This window comes from Pseudonaja textilis, chromosome 3 (genome assembly GCF_049901715.1).
Source record: "Pseudonaja textilis isolate UNSWEBS1 chromosome 3, rPseTex1.2, whole genome shotgun sequence".
NCBI lineage: Eukaryota > Metazoa > Chordata > Lepidosauria > Squamata > Elapidae > Pseudonaja > Pseudonaja textilis.
This window is the reverse complement of record NC_141992.1, coordinates 158,685,271-158,706,500: the sequence shown is the minus strand read 5'-3', so window position 1 is coordinate 158,706,500 and position 21,230 is coordinate 158,685,271. Positions and strand designations below refer to the sequence as shown.

The 21,230-nt window shown below is 38.9% G+C and overlaps 1 protein-coding gene across 1 annotated transcript in view; it reads right to left on the bottom strand.

Moving 5' to 3' along the window:
- The window catches only part of ASXL3 (ASXL transcriptional regulator 3), a 132,494-nt gene extending 114,130 nt beyond the window's left edge, over positions 1 to 18,364 (bottom strand). The window contains exon 1 of the mRNA XM_026699217.2: positions 17,974 to 18,364. Within this exon, the coding sequence (XP_026555002.2) occupies positions 17,974 to 18,027 (54 nt within the window). The 5' untranslated portion in view covers positions 18,028 to 18,364. The remainder of the gene's footprint in view (positions 1 to 17,973) is intronic.
- Positions 18,365 to 21,230: the final 2,866 nt, after the last annotated feature.

The window sequence follows — 21,230 nt, the reverse complement described above, 5'->3', positions numbered from 1 at the left end:
ATTAGTATCTTCAGTAGAGCACAGCTTATTCATGTTCCTTCTTCCAGTTTGAAAATCACCTTTTTTCCAGTTCAGTTCCTTATATTCCAAATATAGGTTGAATAGATAAGAGGACAATATATGACTTATCTCATTCCTTTGCCAATGTGGAAACAGTTTGTTTTGCCATGTACTATTCTTAATTATTATGATTATGTTTTTTTTATATTTGTACGCTGCCCAGAGTTACCTTAAGGTAAGATGGGCAGACTACAAATTTTACCAATCAATAAATACATGAAGCTGCATGTCCTCTCGTTAGGTTTAGTGTGAGCAAAATGAATTTCTAAGCACATTCCACAGTTTGACATTAAGACAATCAAAGGCCTTTTTATAATCAATGAAGCACATAAATCAATGCCTTCTTTTTGGTCTTCTATCATTTTCTCAAATATTCAACAATCAGCAATAATTACTTATTTTAATAAAGCTTATCTTGCAATTAGCAGTTGTTATATTGGTTAAGTTGACTTATTATTTTTCAAACATTTAGGAATTGGTGCCACCTTGATAATTTCCCTGTGGTCTCAGCTTTTCAAAAGCAGTGCCAAGTCACTTTTGGAATTCAGCAAGAAAGTTTTGAGAATCTTTGATCTAGGCAACAATTAACTGTTTAGCTGCAGCTGAAATCTCCAATCTCATCCACTTAGTTCTCTTTCTCCTTCACCCACTGATCCAACAAAGTGCTTACTGGGTCTTGATTATCTTTACTTTCTCACTCACTCACTCTTCATTCCCAATATCTCCTGCCATTCCTGCAGCTCTACCTGCTCACTTTACCCATTAACCATTCCTTCATCTGGTGATTCCTCAGTCCTCCTCCCTTTTTTTGTTTCATGGTTTCACTGTAATGCATTGTAGTGCCCTTTTTTTTGCTATTTTCTTTACTCTTTAGCTATAACAGTATGAAACCATCAGTCATTAACTCACAGAATATTAACATTGTCTCACAGAGCAATTATTTTTATTGGTTTGACACAGATCAATTTTTTTACTTAGTGTTCAGAAACTAAATACGACAAATCAAGATTCTGAATTAGAGGCAAGTATGGAGAGAAATCTTTAGACACAAAAATCCATTTTCTAGCTGCCAGCAGTATTTTTGTGAAATGCATAATGGTTAGCTTTCTGACAAAAATAATCTATCAGATTATGACATTTATCTTCCTAAAGTAAGAAAGAAAAGGCATCTGCAAGTTATTCCATTGCTTGGTATGAGACATTAATGTAATTTAAATCAGTTTCTAGAGTTCACCAAATAAATAAAGAAATACTATGTTTTGATGCATTTTCTACAACTACTCATGAAAATTCTTAATGATAATTTTCAAGTAAAAGAATATTGGTCTTGTATCATCTATGCAGCTAAACTCCTTACTTCACATTTCATAGACTGCTTTATTTATCACCAGAATAAAGGCCATCAAAACGTGTCATCTGAATGAAGTCTGAAACATGATCCTATCTTCAATTATTCTGCATCAATACAACATATGACATAACACATACATATGGAAGAAGCTGCACATATTGGAAAAGAATCCACTTATACTCAAGTTACAGGAATCACTGAAATAATGATAGGTTTAAGGTGACATAAAAGTACTTACTGAGCAATACAAGTGCACTCAGCATTATTCCAGTGCTAGAAGAAATACATCACATCCCCTATCATAAGCTAAAAATAGGCTAAGTTGCATTTACTGGATAAGAAATTATTCCCCAAAATAAATACCTGCAAACTGGGAGAGCACACTGTCTTACTTTTACTGAAAAGAACTGAAGCCCCTGCTAAAACAAAGGGCCAAGTACAGACCCCAGTACTAAAAACAAAAATTCCTGCAAAGATATAGCAGGCAAAAAGGAACAAATGACAAAAGCATTCATCCTGATATTGCAACACAAACTCTGTCCTTTATAAACTTGCATTAGATAAGATGTCACAACACAAGGCCAAAAGAGCTAAACTTGTGCTGTGTTGTCACAGAATACATGTCATCATATTTATTTATTATCCATCTGTCTACCTAATTTATATAGATGCTCATCTTAGAAGCAAGTGATTCTGGGCAGTGTAGTTAGGAATGAACATCGTTAGCTGAAAAGGGTGGATCTGACTGAATTAGTGGTATTTTATTTGGGGCTTGGGTTTTTAGTTGGAGTGCTTGGCAACTGACACAGCACCCAAACCACACCAAATACCACACAGCCAACCACCATGAAAAAAGTAACCCTACCATACAAAAAATGGGTATTGGAAATGACAGCAATAGTTCTTCAACTTCTCAGCCACAAACTCACAGCCACACTCTGCCAGGAATTATTCACAACCAAAGACAAGATACAGAAGGATAAAAGAAACAATGTATTGTACAAAATCAATTGTAACAATTGCAACCAATTCTACATGGGACAAACATCACATCAATTAAAAAACAGAATCCATGATCACCAGTTGTCAGTCAAACACCACAATCCCAAATCCCTAAACTCTACCCATATTGACACCCAAATAGAACCAATTTGAATGGAGCTATACAAGAATCATCAGCCACACTAACACCTGCCATACACGTGAGTTTATTGAAGCCTGAAATGCCACAAGCAATTCCATTAATAGACACATTCAACCAGTCTATGAACCCCTTGGAATTAAAATCAACCGCACAGCCAATCAGCAAAAGCATTGACTCTCAAACAACCCATGCAACCTCCTCAACCAGCACTCCACCTCCCAATGACCCTCACCTGACATGACCTCCCTATCACAAGACTGATTACAAGACCCTCACCTGACATGATCCACATCTGACCCATCACAAGACCCTCACCTGACATGACCTTCACATCACAAAACCTGACCACACAAAGCCTTTATAAGCAGAGCATGAACACTGACATCCCTTAAACTTGGTTGAAGATGTTCTATCAGTATAATTTTGTTCTATCAATATAATTATATCAAACCAAATGTATTTCTTGTGACTAAACTAGAAAGGTTGGTATCAATTTATTATGAATTTATTAGTATTCCTGGCTTCTAATTTGTAATCTGAAATCTGAATTTTTAAAAAACCAAGTTACAATTAGGGGTATCCATGAAAGTTACAAAATCTAAGCACATGGCAGAATATAAATGAAATGAAATGAAAATGTTTAGATTTAAGGAAGAAAGTTGTCTCTTCAGCTGCGTGTTGTCAAATAATAATATGTCTGTTTCAAATAAATACACAAATAATCTTGTTAAAAAATAGTCTGCTGAAGGATACAGTATGCTATTGGATTATTGTGGGCATCCAGAGTTGCCTGTAACCAATGGAGAATAGTAGCATATTGGACATAAATGTCCAGAATGTAATAGACAGAACATACACAAATATAAACACAGAGATATTTTGCAATGAGATATTTTTGATGCTAAAATTAGCACTGCCTTTCTAGATTTCAGGGTTTAAAGTTATATATTTACAAAAAAGGCTTTAGACTGACAGTCAAGAATAAGTCCCAAGCCTTTTTCCCTCCCATCTTTTTTCAATCTCTGGGAGGACTGAAAACTGACATAACATTTCACAAATCTGATGGTGTAATAAAACTCATACCTACTTGTTGTGATTGGAAGGATCGGTCCTGTTGGGAGTTTTGACTCTGATGACTGTTAGATCGTGGATTGACGTCAGAACCAGGAAACGTTAATCTGAAGGGCAAGCCAGTTAATTAGCACGTTGCCTTAATGGGTATAAAAGGACACAGCTGAGCTGGTGCCTTTCGCCAGGAACAAAATGACTAATTTGAATGAGGACGTTACAGCCAAGAGCTCTCTGTTTGTTTGAATTTCGAAGGGGAGTCCTAACAGTTTCTGCCAGTCGTTATCTTGTTATTTCCTTCAGTTTGATTTGATTGTGAAACGGCTGCTTTATGTTTGTTCGTTTGAATTTCCAAGAGGAGACATAACATTATTGTTCCTGGCCCAAACAAACCATCTTTAAAGCAAGATGGATTCAAATCAACTGCAGCGTTTGGTAGAGCAGCAACAACAACAAATTAATCAGCTACTGCAAAGCAATGTGACGCTTCAGAATCAGGTAACACAATTGCTGAATTATGTTTCCAGCTTACCAAGTCCTGCTGCTGTTCCCCCTGCCCCTCCTGTGAGGAAAAGCCCAGTATCCATGCCAGAGAAATTTTCAGGACAAATGGACATGTTTCCGGCATTTCTGGGGCAGTGTCAATTATTTATGTCCTTGAGGCCTGAAAACTTTCCAAATGATCGGGCTAAGACAGGATTTATTCTTAGCCTTTTATCTGGGCAGGCTGCTAATTGGGCTACTCCCTTGTTAGTTCAAGATAGCCCGTTGTTGAATAATTTCCAGGGTTTTCTTCAACAAATGAGAGTGATGTTTGAGAACCCAATTAAGATACAAACTGTGGACAGACGGTTATGGGACATTAATCAGGGGAAACGTTCCCTGCAGGAATACGTTGCAGAATTTCGTTTGCTGTGTTTGGACTTTAACTGGAACGAACCGGCTCATATGGCTGCATTCCAGGAAGGCTTGTCTGATGCCATCAAAGATGAGCTGGTCCATGCAGAGAGGGCTTTGACTTTGGATGCATTGATAGTTCAGTGCTTACGAATTGAAGCTCGTTTACAGCAACATGGATGCAAACGGCTCGGTATGGAACCATCTTCGTTTTCTCGTGCACAACCCACGCCACCGAGAGTTTTCCAACCCACGGTTAATGTTGAGGAGCCGATGGAGTTAGGCGCACTCCGTCCTCGCTTAACGGTGCGAGAACGTTCAAGAAGGTTCCAAGAAGGCTTGTGCCTTTATTGCGGGGGTCTGGGACATTTTGTTAATTCCTGCAAATGGAGAGGGACCCGCAGACCCGTACCTGAAACCACTCTTGGCTCGTCAGGAAAACAGGGTAGACCTGACCTCAAGGAAACCCTAGGTCGGACACATTTCACATCCCCACCTCAAATTGCTGAAGTAAATCCTGGCCCTCCTCGGCATTTACTTTTGGACACTCAAATTTTTCTACAGTCACAGAAGGAAGGAATTCCCGCTGTTGCGTTGGTGGACTCAGGGGCTACAACCAGCTTTATGGACCGAGCTTTTGCTACGCACTATGGGATCCCATTGGTTGCTGTACATCCACCCATTAAGGTGGAAACCGTGGATGGGCGTGAGCTCAAGTCTGGGCCCATTCGTTTCGCCACCCAGCCAGTGTGTATGATCATCGGGGATCATGAGGAGGCAATAAGTTTTTATATCACCTCGAACCTTCATCTCCCTTTGGTGCTCGGAATGTCCTGGTTGCGTTTGCACAATCCGTTGGTGGCTTGGTCGCAGAACGGTATTTCTTTTCCAAGTCTCCAATGTGTAGACCACCTGAGACAATTGGAACGAGCGACGCCTCCATTGGCTGTGGGAGACAGAGTGGGGTTGTCAACGAAACATCGTCAAGTTAATCATCAGACTCGGGGGAAGGGCCCTGCAGTGGGGGATAGTGTTGTGATTGGAAGGATCAGTCCTGTTGGGAGTTTTGACTCTGATGACTGTTAGATCGTGGATTGACGTCAGAACCAGGAAACGTTAATCTGAAGGGCAAGCCAGTTAATTAGCACGTTGCCTTAATGGGTATAAAAGGACACAGCTGAGCTGGTGCCTTTCGCCAGGAACAAAATGACTAATTTGAATGAGGACGTTACAGCCAAGAGCTCTCTGTTTGTTTGAATTTTGAAGGGGAGTCCTAACAGTTTCTGCCAGTCGTTATCTTGTTATTTCCTTCAGTTTGATTTGATTGTGAAACGGCTGCTTTACGTTTGTTCGTTTGAATTTCCAAGAGGAGACATAACACCTACTGATTTGTAGAACATTTATGAACCAATATTGAAGGACAATGTTTCATCAGATACCCAAAATATTAATGCTTCTAAAAGAGCCATATGATCGCATGCTACATATTTTGTGTCTGCATCTTAGTGTTCTAAATCATCTTTCCCTAACCTGATATGAATCTCTGTGCTCTCTGGGAAAGACAGGAATTCTCAGTAAAAAGGCATCAACTTAGAGACAACTTCCCCTTTGATCTTGCTTGTCCCCAACTAATTCACCCAAAGTGAATTGGCGTCCTTCAGTCTCAAGAGACGATGGCATCATGCTATGAAACTGGTAACTGCCATTTCCTGTGTTGTTTTAATGCTGTATGTAAAACTGGAGTGTCCTCTCCAGAGCACAAGACCTGGGTGATTTAATATGGAAGATTAATTGTACCCAAGCAGCAGATCCCCACCTCCTCTTCACATCACTGAAATAGTCTAATGCAATGGCAGAACCGCTACGATTGGTTCCAGCTGCATTGCAGGAGTTATCAGAATGTGATTGTACATAGTCACGAACTGCTTCCGGGACTCCGGCTCCGGATTTTGCCTCCAGGTTTTCTCCTGAAGCTTTTTCCAATAATAGATATAGCCACTAGGCAGTGGAGGTTTGAAATCAGAGTTTTGCTTCTCATAGAAGATGGTTCTACCATTTTATCTGCTGTTGGGGCATAAAGCCCTCTTCTGCCTTCAAAACTGTTGACCATCGTTTCCTATAACCCTGGAAAGGGGCCCTTACGAGATACTGCCAGCTGGACCAAGGTTTGTTAAGGAGGTATTACTCCTCCTCACTCCAGGATGCCCAGCTCGGTTCCATTTGCAGTGTCCATTTTCTTCCAACTGTCACTTTCCGATCATTCCACTCTACCAGCTCTTGGACTATCAGTTTCTTCACCTCTCTGTTTCTTCAACAAATTCCAGCCTCATGGTTAGTTTATTGAGCTTGTCTCTTTCTTGCCTTTCCCTCTACACACTCTTCCATTTCCACATACCAGTCTCTACAATCCAAATTCTTAAAAAAAACCCTCTCTACAGAACACTTTGGAGTACCACCTACAAACACATGCAGTTGCTGTCGCCATCAGGAAGCATGACGGTCTGCAGTGAGGGGACAGGTGTTCTTGGCTGACAGGTGGAAAGGTGGGGAGTGAGCAGTTGGGTTGGCCCCTGAGGTGAACTGCTGTAGGGAAGGGTCCTCCCGTCCATTACTCTCATCAGGGCTGCAGCTTTACTGCTGCCATGGACAGGATGTAGGTCACAAAAGCTCCCCAGCAGCTTCTTCAATCCCCCACTCCACCAAGTTGTTTTTTTAACAGCACTCCCCCCCTCTAAATCCTCCTATTTCGGAGGCAGAGCAACTGCAATGCCTCACGCTCTGTCCCACTCCACCCCTCCGCTTATTCACTCAAATAAGTGGTTGATAAAGTTAGGGTTCTGATTTTATCGCATGATAGGTAGGAGAAAAAAAGTAGACAATGAGAAGAAGGCAGAATGGGGAAACAGCAAAAAAATCTTCATGTTTCGTCCTACTTCAGGACATTTAAAGTTACAGACATTTACTGTACGATTAGAGGCAAAAACCAGGGAATTCAGTTTACATTAGAAGCTTCAGTAGAAAGAATGGATAACTTGTCTGTTTTCAAAATATTGGACAAGATTGACATGACCATTTACAAAATATTCATTTACTAGATGGCACCTTAGATAAGTTGTTTTGTTTTGCCTCTTTCAAACCTTCCAAGATGCTGTAAGGCATTTCAATTTACCTCTTGTCTTTTTTTCCCCGGGGCAAAAGTGTTCTTTTTTTCCCTTTTATTATTTTTAGGACTATCTTTGGGGCATGTCCCACCTTTTTAATTAGAAGATTTTCAATGTTTAAATTTAAGTGGGAGAGAGAACCTAGGAATAAAAAAAAGGAAAGTATCAGTAGGATTTCCAGAGGTACTATATACTTGTGTAAGATGAACTTTAACCTAAAATTAGTAGTTGTCCATACATATTTTATTAACATAACATCAAATGTTAGGTGATTAATACAATAATTATCATTTTATTGAAAGATTATCAGAAAAAAATCATTCTCCGGCTTTATGATTTTAAGGTGGGACACAAAGCACATCAAAATCTATTTATTAATAATGCTTTATTATAGCTGCTACTTGCAAATGAAGAATTCACAATTATCGCCTGTGATTCTTTCATCGTTTTCTAGCCACTGGTTATTATGCAAGCATGAATCACTAATTTTAATTGAATTGTCAGTTTGATTCAAAGAGTAGAGTCAACATAAAAATAGGTCAGTACTGACAGAAGATAATAATTGTAGTTCAGGATTGAACTGTGGAGTTCCTGGTGCTCTCTGAGCTTGGCTGTTTTCTTGCAAATGTTTCATTACCAAACTAGGCAACATCATCAGTGTTGGTAAGGTGTGAAGTTTGCCCTCATTTTATATACTAAGGCAAGCCACTAATGTATGTGTGTATACACACATATACGTATATATAGAGAGTAGTATATAATAATACCAAACTGCATTCCTGACTAACATTGATGATGTTATCTAGTTTGGTAATGAAACAACCGCAAGAAAACAACTAATCACCCATAATAGATAGGTCACTTTGCAAAAAGGCACTTAATCAAGCTGAAGGTATCTAATTCAAAACTGAATTACCTGTAAAATAATTGTCTGAACCAAATGTCCATGTTTATTTCCATTGAAGTATGTAAGTTGTATCTCTTTATATTCCAGGTTCTGAAATCTTACAACCAACTTGAGCAAGCCTCCATTCACCACATTTAGTTAGATAATGCAACTGGATTCTAGATTATTGGTTCAGGTTGAGTTCAGGAAAACTTTTTTTTTAACATAATGGGACACTTTTTGCCCCTCATATAAAAAGGTAACAGCAGACAAGCTGATTATAGTATGTATTATATTATAGAATTTCTAGCATGTATATACTATTGAAACAGCGACGTCTAGGCTGGGTTGGGCATGTCGTGAGGATGGTTCCGAAAGACCTCCTGTATGGAGAATTAGTGCAGGAAAAGCATCCTAGAGGGAGACCACAGCTGTGATATAAGGATAACTACAAGAGGGATCTAAAGGCTTTGGGAATGGACATTAACAGCTGGGAAACCTTGACCTCTGATCGTTCAGCTTGGAGGCTAAAGACACAGCATGGCCTTCTCCAATTCAAAGAGACACTTGTTCGGCAGGCTGAGGCAAAAAGGCAGTCCTGGAACCAGTGAAATCTGGGGGCTGGACAGGGGACAGACTGTATCTGTCCTCAGTGTGGAAGGGATTGCCATTCTCGAATTGACCTTTCTAGCACACTAGATGCTACTTTAGGACTTCTTTTCAGAGCACGATACCATAGTCTTTTGAGACTGAAGTATGCCAAGTATTTATCACTTTTAATTATTTTTTGTAATTTTGAAAGTCATTTACCTGTTGGAATATTTATACCAAAAACAGGATAGCAAATCTGTAAAATTTACGAATATGAAATGGTAAGAGATTAAAAAGTGACCATTATGGTAACTTCTGTCATTCATGTTTTGATAATACACGCTGTTGTTACCATGTATTTCTTCCCATTCCCTTTTCCCACATTCTTCCTACTATTAGCATTCAGCCCCATAGAAATCTACCTGTTCTATAGTAAACTTGCTTTTCCTCTACATTTTCCCTTTCTTTAATATCACATTTTCATCACCCACTGTTTCCTTTGATCCATGCTTCTTAAATGTTGACTAATTTGTTTTATTTCATGTATTCATGTGTTTAAACCCACTGATTCTTGGACATTTTTATAATATTTTTCCTTTTTAATCACTATAATATTTCGGACTTCCCGTTTATAAGTGTTGTGAAGATTTTTTTGCACTTTTTCTTCTATTAAGCTCTATGCATCTATATTTCATTTTCTACCAATTCTACATCACCATTTTTTCACTATTCTACCTAGTCTGATTATTTCAACCATTTTGATTTAGCTGTGAACATCCAGTCTTTCTAATTTATTATGTGCCAATCTCTTCTTCATGATCCTCATATATTAATTGATCCCAAACATTTTACAAAAGATGTACTTTATTCCATTCCATTTTTATATTTTAAATTCAATTCTTTCTTCAACATTGACACTGAGATAAGCTCATCCCCCTACATGTGAAGATGCTAGTCAAAACATATATAGGTATAAGGCAGATCATCTAACAGGCGTCATTATTCTTCAACAATCTGCTTCTAGTCGCTCACCATTTTACCGGCACTTCAATAAAAGCTGTGATTCAGAATAAAAACTTGGACAATGCCTATTGAAAAGTGTCAGAGGAATGGCTGTCTCCCTCACTCTTTGCTTAATAAGCTGCATTCTACCATAAGTTGCACATGTTGAGAGAACAATAGTAACTCAGCCTGATCAGTGATAAACAAGGATTTTGGCTCAAGCTGGGGAGGAGTTTGAGACCTTGTTCACCAGATGAAAGGAATTGCCATTGTTCACTCATCAGAAAAGAATCTGCCTCACTCTATGTAATGGTATTGCCAATCCTATGATATTCAGAATCTGCAAGTTTAGTTTTTTGACAAATGAATATTGTAAGCTTCACTCTCGGTCAGGCATAGTCAGATGCTAACCATTACCATAATGACAGAAAAACTAAAAAAAATTGTAATCAGAAGCAAGGAGTTTAAATGATGCAGAATATGCTGTAAAATGAGAAAGGAATCACTAAATGCAGCAGAATATGTTGCATTTATACACATTAGATTTTAGGAAATCTGTTAGTATTCAAAAACTAGAAATATGACTGTGATCTCTGGTCTAAGACTGTAATAAACTGATTGATTAATTGATTGATTGATTCATTGATTGAAATATGACTGGGCTCACTGCAAAAATGTTCTAAAATATTTTCACCATCACAATTATTTACAACTGTAAGATTAACAATAATAATATATTCCCCTCTTTAATCATGTGCAATTCTCAGAGTCTGCCTGGACAAGTCCCTGAAGTTTTCTTGGCAAAGTTTTTCAGAAGTGATTTGCCATAGCATCCTTTTTAGGGCTGAGAGAAAATATTGGCCAAGGTCACTCAGCTGACTTTGTGCCCAAATCGAGACCAGAATTCACAATGGCTAACAATAATAATATAAACAATTAAATAAAGTAAAAAAATAAATTAGAACAAACTATCAGATGTTTTTACCAGTGAACGCTTTATAACACTTATTTCATATGTTATTAAGTTGCTTCAAATCAGAAGAGTAAACAGCACATAGACTTTGGCAAATAAATAAACAAAAGGTAACAGTACTTAATAATAAATAATAAATAAAAGGTAACAGTACTTAATCCACATTGTAGCTTAATGGTATTAATTGGAACAGCTAATATCATAAAATTAATCAATTTTCTTAAAAATATTTGGCAATACAGGTCTACAATATTTCTAATAAGTTTAGGAATAACAAGTTTACAGTTATGTGCCTTATTTCAGAATAAAGTGGGTGGAAACCTAATTAGTAAATTCATAGAAAAGAATGGCATGGTAGAAAATTATAATAGCATAAACTAAAAGACCAAAATTGTGGTAAACTGTACTTATGAACAGAGCATGAGATCTCAAGTCTCAGCACTTTTCAGGAGAATAATTTGAAAAGCTTCTCCACATATTCTAAATGTACAAAACTAAAAAAAACAAAGTGTCTTTTTAAAAGATAGGCCTTATCTGCTTTTTTTTTCAAAAAACAAAAAGCAAATTATGGTTATACAAAGTTCACATAGATGTATCTAAAGATTTAGTTCTGAAGAAAAGCTAGAAATTGGAATGCAGTAAGATGGGATATTTCCATGAATAATCATTTACATAAATACTTGGGATTCCACTTGTCTCTTCCTGGTTTAGGCCACATTCCCATGTGATATAAAATCATGCCTTAATAGTTAAAAGTGCAGGTTTATTGGCATAAACATAAAGAATGCGATTTTATGCAGGAAATAAACTCAGACACACAAATAATAAAGGAAGTTGCCTTATATCATCAAATTATTAATTCATCTAGTATAGCATGTCTTCCTTTCTGTCAGCTTGTACTTTGGAATTTCCCATTGTCTATCAGGAGATACTAAGTTGAAAGAGAAAAAAATATGTTATTTGTCTAACTATAGCTCTAAACCAGTTTTTGGAGCATGTTCCAATCATATTTCTAAATTTTGGCAGTGCAACTGCTAAAAATTGGTGGCATGATTTCACATCATTTTGAGGATAACACATGAATCCAATTGAAGTGTGGTGATCTACCACTAAAAAGTAAATAAATAAATAAAAACTGCAGTGTGTGCAATCAAATTATTAGTTTTTATTTGCAACAATTATATTTCTCTTCTCAATGAAAAAGAATCATAGTTCACATTAATTACACATGCAGTAATACATGATTTTAAAAGTAAATTATAGACATGCTAAGAAGAAGTCTGAGAGGAGAAATCAAGGAAATGCTTTTTGACTTTAATTTCTGCCTCAGTTGCGGTATACATGAAATTAAAATCCAATTCAATTGATGACTACATACATAAAAATGGAATGATATAAAAATCAATAAGATATTAGATATATATAATGTATTAATTGCATGTAAGAGAACTAGATTAGGTTTATTAGATAAGATATGCCACAGAATAGTTACAGATAACTCCTATATGTCATTTAAAGATATATTAAAACTATATATGCTCTCACATATATCAAAAAGAAAGAAAATCCTTCTGCACTGACAAATGTGACTCTAATTTTCATGTGTTCTTTAACCTGCTAGTAACACAGGAAGACTTTGTAGCTAGAAATGTCTTTGCTACATTCAAGAATGTTTTACATTTGTATCTTGTTCTGCCCCATCTGTAGGATAGGGTGCAGTAAGTAAACAGAAATGCAGAATTCATTTCATTTTCATTTTCAAGTATAAGCATTGATCAAATAATTGAAGAGTCATTATTGAATAATCTATCAGTCTTAATTGTTTACTTTTCACTAGAATAGTGATTGATTCAATAAAGCCAGAAATAAACAGATACTAAGAAAACAAGCAACAAGATGTCTATTAGTAAATATTTTACGGAATGATCCTCTGTAAAAACATCCCAGATTATAAGTAGTCCTCAATTTATGACCATTTATGATGGGCTCAGAATGGATGCTTTACAGCTCGTAAAGCATATCTGGCCATTATAAATGATCACAATCACCACCACCCCTGCCCCGTAATCATGTAACCACATTTCAGGCACGTCACAGTTTGTTTGCACTGACAATCAATTGCCAAATGCTCTGCAATTATGTGATCATCATTTGCCACCTTCTCTGCCAGTTTCCTCAGCAAGTCAATGGGGAAGCCAGTAGGAAAGGTTGCAAGCGGAAGGAACAGGGGATTCAAGGTTCATTCCTACTGTGCACTGAGTGATTTCTCTTTTCCTCCATGTGCTGTAAGAATGAACCTCTAATCTGGTGAAACAGTAGCAAATGACAACTTTCTGAGCCTTTCAGGAGGCTAACATTAGGCACCATCTTCTCCTCCCCAAATGTAGCAAAAGCCAGCCTTCTGAAAAGTTTCATATTCAGGGAGGGGAAAATTGACAGTTAATGCCAGCCTTCTGCCCCTTCTATAGCAATGGTATTCATTAGCATTTCCACCAAATTGGGTGGGCTCCTCCAGGAAATTCCTTGGCATGTTGGAGAAATGAATCTCAAATCAGGTGAAAACACTAGCAAACACCGCCATTTTTGTGATTGTTTGGAAGGCCCCCAATTGTTCAATTTGGAGAAGGAGCCTTTGAAACCATCACAAGAATGGGACCTTCTTGCAGGATGGAGCAGGTGGCCTTGGAGGTCAGCAGTTGGAGAACAATGCAAAAGTGGACCTGGGCATGGGGGGGATTAGTAAGGACCTGGGACTCCCAGGCCTAATAGATCAGAAGAGGCCCAGGCCTCTCAAATGTGATGCAATGCTCACATCCAACCCCCATGATACCATGGGGACCCTCTCCCAGGGGCTTTGCTTAACTTGTATGGTCGCTTAACCACACCTGTGAATGCTGGGATTGCAACTGTTAAGCAAAGTGGCCATGTGGCACCTCACTTAATAACCGTTTTGCTTAACTATTAAGTTTCCAAGGTGCTGTAAGCAGTGGAATAACTGTAAACCAAAATAACAGCTAAAAAAGAACAGGCCAGGGAAAGAATGCTACATGTTGCCCGTATTGGATTCTAATTTCTTTTCTCATTTTCTGTTAATGAGAATGAAAGCTTATGCTTTGGTTCAAACTTTGTTTCATATTAGAGCTTTTAATATTTAATATTCACATCTAATTTGAGCATGTTCTGATACTTTGTTATAAGATTTAGAAAGGTGCAAGTAAACAATTCACTTACATCAATCAACCTTTCAAATGTGATTGTAAAGATAGAGTTTACAAAGCTTACATAACGTCGTCACAAATTCTATAACTCAGTGACAAGAAATTCAAAGCTCATCAGCAATTGCTAGATACAGTATGTAAAAGTGTCAGCCAGAAAGTCAAATGATAATAAGAGTTTTAGTTCAGGAACATTTAGTAGGTAATAATCTTCCTATCACGTCTTAACTGGAAATTTCAAGGATTAAAGACAACTTTCTACATGACATAACTTCTTTTGCTACTATGTTACAGATCATTGTTACAGATGTTAAATCTTCACTGCTTTTAAAATACTACAGAACATTCAATAACCAACATTATTTAAGTAATTCCCTTATAGCAATACAGTTCAATTACACATTTTGAGAGTTTTTACACTCTGTGGAAAGTATATATTGGCTGAGATTTTATTTGTTATTTCTGTGATTATCAAATTAAGGAGAAGCAGCAGCAGCAAGGAAGAATATGACTCATTAATGATATTGCATCTATTCTGCATGTATGTTTTTTTTACAAATTTCACCAAGGTCCTATGTTTTTAACACTCTTGACTGATGGGTAGTAGAGAAGCATACCCATGGATAACTGGAAATGAAAATGCTCAGAAAAAAAGGAATAAGAAAGCGAAGGAAAGTTAATGCAGGTGGATACAGATTATGCAGAAGTAAAATTAATACACAGTAAAATTTGCACACAAGCTATTATAGAAAATAGAATAAAGTTGGAAGGGACCTTGGAGGTCTTCTAGTCCAACCCCTGGCTTAGGTAGGAAACCCTACACCACTTCAGACAAATGGTTATCCAACATCTTCTTAAAAACTTCCAGTGTCGGAGCCTTCACAACTTCTGGAGGCAAGTTGTTCCACTGATCAATTGTTCTGTCAGGAAATTTCTCCTTAGTTCTAAGTTGCTTCTCTCCTTGATTAGTTTCCATCCATTGTTTCTTGTCCTGCCCTCAGATAGCATGTATGGCACCCACTGGTGATAACCCACCCAACCTGTTCCTTGGTACTTTGTCTTCTCAATTTGTAAATATTCCTTTAATTAGTAAAATATGAATGGGAAACTCCATGCAAACCACAAACATGAACATTATTTCCAAAAATATTTCTGGTCAATATAGATCCCAGAGGCATGCTTAGAAAATAATGTGACTGATGACTGCAATCCAGAGCTTAGTTTATATTTTGCAAATACTTTTGCAGATACTTTGTGATTGGCTATCATCATGTTGACAATCATTTTTTGTGATTGCATAACACACTTTCAAAATTCTAAATATGCTAAGTGGTTCAAAAAGTTTGGGGACTCTGAAGAAACGACTTTCATTTGTTTCATTCGTACATTTATGAATTATTACATATATAATTTTTTTAAAACAAAAACAAAATGGCAAAATGTATAATTGAATCCATCCAGTATAACTCAACCTTAACTATAACTCTAGGTCTTATACTTCAATGGGAATTGTGTGAACTTAATTTCAGTGTAAACTTGTTAAGCTGAACTTAGGCTATTTTGATTTATTTGTATGTATAGAGAGTCAGTTTGGTTAAGTGGTTAAGGAATCATGCTAGAAACTGAAAGACTGGGTTCTAGACTTGCCCTAGGCATGAAGCCAAGCTGGAGGACTAGTCATATTCTCCCAGCCCTAGGTAAGAGGCAATAATAAACCACTTTAAAAAAAAAAACCTCACCAAGAAAACTACAGAGCCAGTTCTGGCAGTCACCGGAAGTCAAACCTGACACAAAGGGATGAAAAAAGGACAATCTATAGTTGTAAGAGTGAAGTACAGATTGTTATGTTGACAACAGATGAAAAATAAAATAGCTTCCCTATTAAACTATAGAAAGTCTAGAGACAAATAATATAAACAGGCTACAGTATATCTGATACTTATATTTTACTGTGCTTGGGAATTATACATTATCATGGTAACATATATGACACAGGAACAAATGAGTGTCATCACAGGTAATGATTAAACAGAACTGCTAAAACAATTCTTAGCTTTACAATAAGAAAGTTATTTTCAACATTTTCTGAAACTAAACTTGATAAAATATACCTAGCATTATGTACAACAATATTATTCTACGTATAACAATACTATAACAGTTTATATTAAATCCCACTGAATTCAATGGCATTTTCCCAGAAAGTACATCATCTTAATTTTCAGTATTTAAAGACCACTATTCCAAATCTCAAAATCATGTTTATTAGAAAATGCAACACATCACAGAGAAATACCATAGGCAAGAAAGAAAAGACAGATTTATTTTTGCTAATAAATTTTTGGAAAAATATTATTTGAGAAAAAAATTTTTTTTTTTGGAAAGACAGAAAGGAATAACTTGGATAAAGTCTATCTGTGCAAGAAAATCCCTTGACATCTAACACAAACAGAAAGTGGGTACATTCTGGAATATTAGTTCCACCGATATGCGAAGATTAAAAGGAAGACAAATTCTTGAATTCCTTGCTTAGAGATATACCTTCTTTTTCTGCAGACTTAGAAAAGTATGGAGAATATCCTGCATATTCTTCCCACTTTTATATACATATTATGGAGAAATGTGCTCGGGCAGCTCATATTAGACAAGGAAGCAGCACTGCTTCTTAGACATGATGATACAACTGAAACTAAGTTGTTCATATACCACAGCATTTCTCACACAGCTACAGGGAAAACTGTTCTCTCTGATCTTTCAAACCAGAGATACCCCGAGAAAGAAATGCCACTTTTTATTTGCATAAGCTTAAAAATAAAGAGAACACATTATGGACTTCAAAAACCCCAATCAAAAAAGAAGTGATCCCCTTATTCCAGGCTGTCATACACATACACACACACACACAGACGTCATTACTGTAATAATTATGAATGAATAAACGAATGAATACATGCATGCATGCATTCAAGCACTATGGAGGAGTTGGAACGGGATGAGGCTGCAATCTTTCTCTTCAACCCCAAAGCCAGGCATCATGCCTCATCTCTATAGTGAGTGCACAGGTGTGGAGGAAATTCTTCCTCTTCTGTCTGCCACTTCGTGGTGGGATTTCCCGCAAATTATCAAAAGTGCTTCTGTCTAAGGAAGAACCGCCAGCTCCCTCTTCAAGAGTAAGAGAAGTAGGACCCAGAGTACTGTGAGGGTTTCTCAGGGTTTTAACTCCCGGCGCCTCTCGCTGCACAGCCTTTTAACACCAGAAGTCGTTCTTGAGCAAACTACCAAGCTACTGAACGTGGCACGCAGACCGTCCACGAACAAAGTAGTTCCCAGAGAACACCCGGTGAGCAGACTTTCGCACGGAACGTTGTTCCGGCACCATGAGAAGGCAGCCTCCGCTTCCCGTCTCATCCTGCACCTCCGACACTCCGAGGCATTGACTCTGCCCACGCGCAGCTCCGCACGGTCACTCCAGCATCCCCTACCGACTGCAACAATGCAAAGAGCTCGGGTCGGGAGTGGGCTGCACTAGGCGCCTCCCCGACTCGCCCCGGGAACAGGAGCCAGCCGGGCGGACGGACGGACGGGCCGGCCCCGCCGCACGCACAAAGCCTCGGGTCGCACCTACCAGGCGGGCAGCCTCGGCCCAGGTGCGGTCCTTCTTCTTCCTCTTGTCTTTCATGTTTGCATCTCATTGAGATGATTCGAGGGGGGCGGGGGCGGAATGGAACGTGCAGGGACGGGGCGGGAGGAAGGAGAGGGAGCCCGAGGGTCCCGCACGGACAATGATACGGTGACGTGGAGTTCTAGAACCCCTGCGGGAGGGGCGTGGGAGCGACAGGGCGGTGGAGGGCTGGGCCGTCTCGGGCTCGCACTCCCGCAGTAGCGGCGGCGGCGGCGACACAGCTGACAGCTTGAGGGATGCTCCGCTACGCAAGTCACAACAATGCACTATGACGTCACACAAGGGAATGGCGACTGCACAAAACATCCCAGCCGAGGCGGCCGCGCTCGCGAGCAAACCGCACGAGACGCAGAGAAAAGAAAAGGCCTGCCACAGATCTCGCGAGAGCTTGTGAAAGACCCTCTGTTCAACCCACTCCTGTTCCCCCTCCCGGCTGCCCTGATCGCTTTACAAATGGGGTGGGGGGGATCATTAAGACAGGACTACATGTCCCAATGTGCAATACGCCCGAGCACAGCGTTCGGGTTTGTTACGAGTACAGTGTGTGTGTGATTTCGTTTGAAAGATAATCGTTTATATGCCGGGTCTTGTGGTTTGTGGGAGCTAACAGAAAGGAAGGGTTTTTTTTGTCAGCAGTTCCAGGTCCGGTTCCAGGTGGGGGCGAGGCCCCCTCAACAAGAGATGTCGGGTGCTCTTCCATCGCATTCGCCTCCAACAAACCCAAAGCAGCCGGGTAAGCCAGGTCTGAACCCCCCCCCTCACCTGCTCGCCCCCTCCCAGCCTTCACTCGCTATGGCACAGAAAGCCGAAAGAAGGGGGCGTGCCGGGTGGATCCGCCCTCCACCCATCACCCACCGCCGCCGCCCCCTGCTCTGCCTTCTCCCAGATTTCGGCCTCCGTGACCAGGTGCGGAGCTTAGGAACACCATGTTATATCAGCAGATGGGTTGCTATCGTTCTATTTACTCATAGTTATTAGAAAACTACAGGAGGACCAACCCCCCCACCCCCTTTTCAATGAACAGGGGCGTAAATAGACGCCGGGACAGGTTACACCTTCCATTTTCTCTCGGATTCCGGAGAAGTTCGCGATATGAATCACTAGTTTTTGTCACAGCGTTAGAAGATCCCAAAACTTTTCTTTCTCTTACAGTGAATTGAATCCTTTTAACGGTTTGAGTGTACTTTCTTCCTGCATGTGCCGCCTTTTCCAGTCGCTATGACTGAGCGCTGTAACTTGCATCTCTTTCGCAGTTTAGGTCCCGATGCATCCTGAAGGTTTTGGGCTGTATCGTTGCGGGCAATAAAGAATCTGGCCGCTGTTAATTGAGATATCGGCAAGTCTATCTCATTTAACGAAGAAAACCTAGTGTTTGCACGTGTTAACAACTTGGAAAAATGTGACATTCAAAATACTTCGCCATTGTTAACATTGTTGCATGGTCTAGTTAGGAAATAAAATAGTCTAGAAGCTACAGTCCTGGGCCAGGATCAGGGAAAGCCCTGTGTAAGTTTTATTCTGCTTAGAGATGGTTAGGTAAGCATGGGCCAATCATTGTGGTTCTGGCTTGCCCAATATAAATTTGCTGTTTGGGAATATAGTGGGAGGAGGGGGACACAAACCCATAGCCTATGTATAATTCTTTGAGCTCTCAAGGGAAAGTAAACTATGAATGTGATGTAATGATTATTAAAACAATAGTAGCAGCAGCAGTAGCAATGCTATGGAGTTGTGGCAATTTTAACAAACTCTGCAATTCACAGTAATGATGTATGGCAATTATGGGAATCGGCTGGGGCACTGTGATTTCAGTGGAGCACAACTCTGAAGGCTGGTTTGATGTTTTGTTTTCAGACTCAATAATGCTCAGTTAAGCACTGAGTAAATAATGACACTGAAGCTCTAACAGGAATTCTAATAAAGAGGAGATGGTAATTTAGGTAATCTTACATCTTTCACGTCTAATTTTAATACAAAAAAGTTTAATCAAAAGGACTAAAATACTTTAAAATTAATAATTTTATTTATTGCTCTACTCATAGTTGCTCGTGGCCTGGTCACCTCCCAGATGGGCTACTGTAATGTGCTGTACATGGGGCTGCCCTTGAAAAGTATCCAGAAGCTCCAGCTGCTACAGAATTCAGTGGCACAGGAAGTTATGTGTGTTCCTAGAGCAGCACACATATTTCTGCTCTATGAGCTGCATCGGTTGCCAGCTTTGCTTCTGGGTCTAATTCAAAGTGTTGGTTTTGACCTTTAAAGCTTTTCATGGTATGATGTTGAGTTATTTAAGATGAAGATAACCTTTATTGTCATTTTTTTACTGTGAGCACACAGGCACACATTAAAAATGAAATTCTGTTACCCCCTCTCAAAAGAAAGTATGTATCTACCATACCCATAAATCACACATATATACACGTGCTATACACACACACACACACACACACAAATCACTGTCCATTTTGAATACATAGTGAAAAGAGGAAACTTGAGAGTTCATAAACTTTTGAGGTACTGCCTCTTCCCAATTTCCCATCTTGTCAGGTCTGGCATAAGAGGGAAATTGAGTCCTATCTGCTAGAATTAATTCTGATAGGGCCCAGAAGATGAGGCTATTCTGACATGGCACTCCTTGTGGAACATCATCTCCCTGAGGTGAGATTCATTCTCTCTCTCTCTCTCTCTCTCTCTCTCTCACTCACTCACTCACTCACTCACTGGAAGTCCCTTAATATCTGATTATGTAACCGATCCTGGGGATTGCAAGAGAATAGTAATTTGGTAAGATAGCTTCATTGTTTATAATCTAATGCTCTCTCTTAGCCTTTTATAATATATTTTTTTAAATTTTGTGAATGTTTCTGAAATAATTATAGTTGTTTGGATGTCATCCAGAATCATGATATATGAGATCAATCAATTAGTCAATAAAATAAATCAGTAAAAGAGTTGACTATTTATGCAACCCTGTACCTCTGCTAGAACTCAATTACCTCCTTCAATTATTTCTGTTTCTGTAACAGATCCTTTTATATCTCAACAGCCAATACAAGATTCAATCACGTCTTCTATCTGTTATGCTACCCTTATATGGAGGGGCAAGGTGATATGATGACTGTGGACCAGGTCAAGGTCCCTGATGCTGTGAATTTGTAGAAGAGACATAATTACATTCAGCACTTTTTTATTTAATCAGT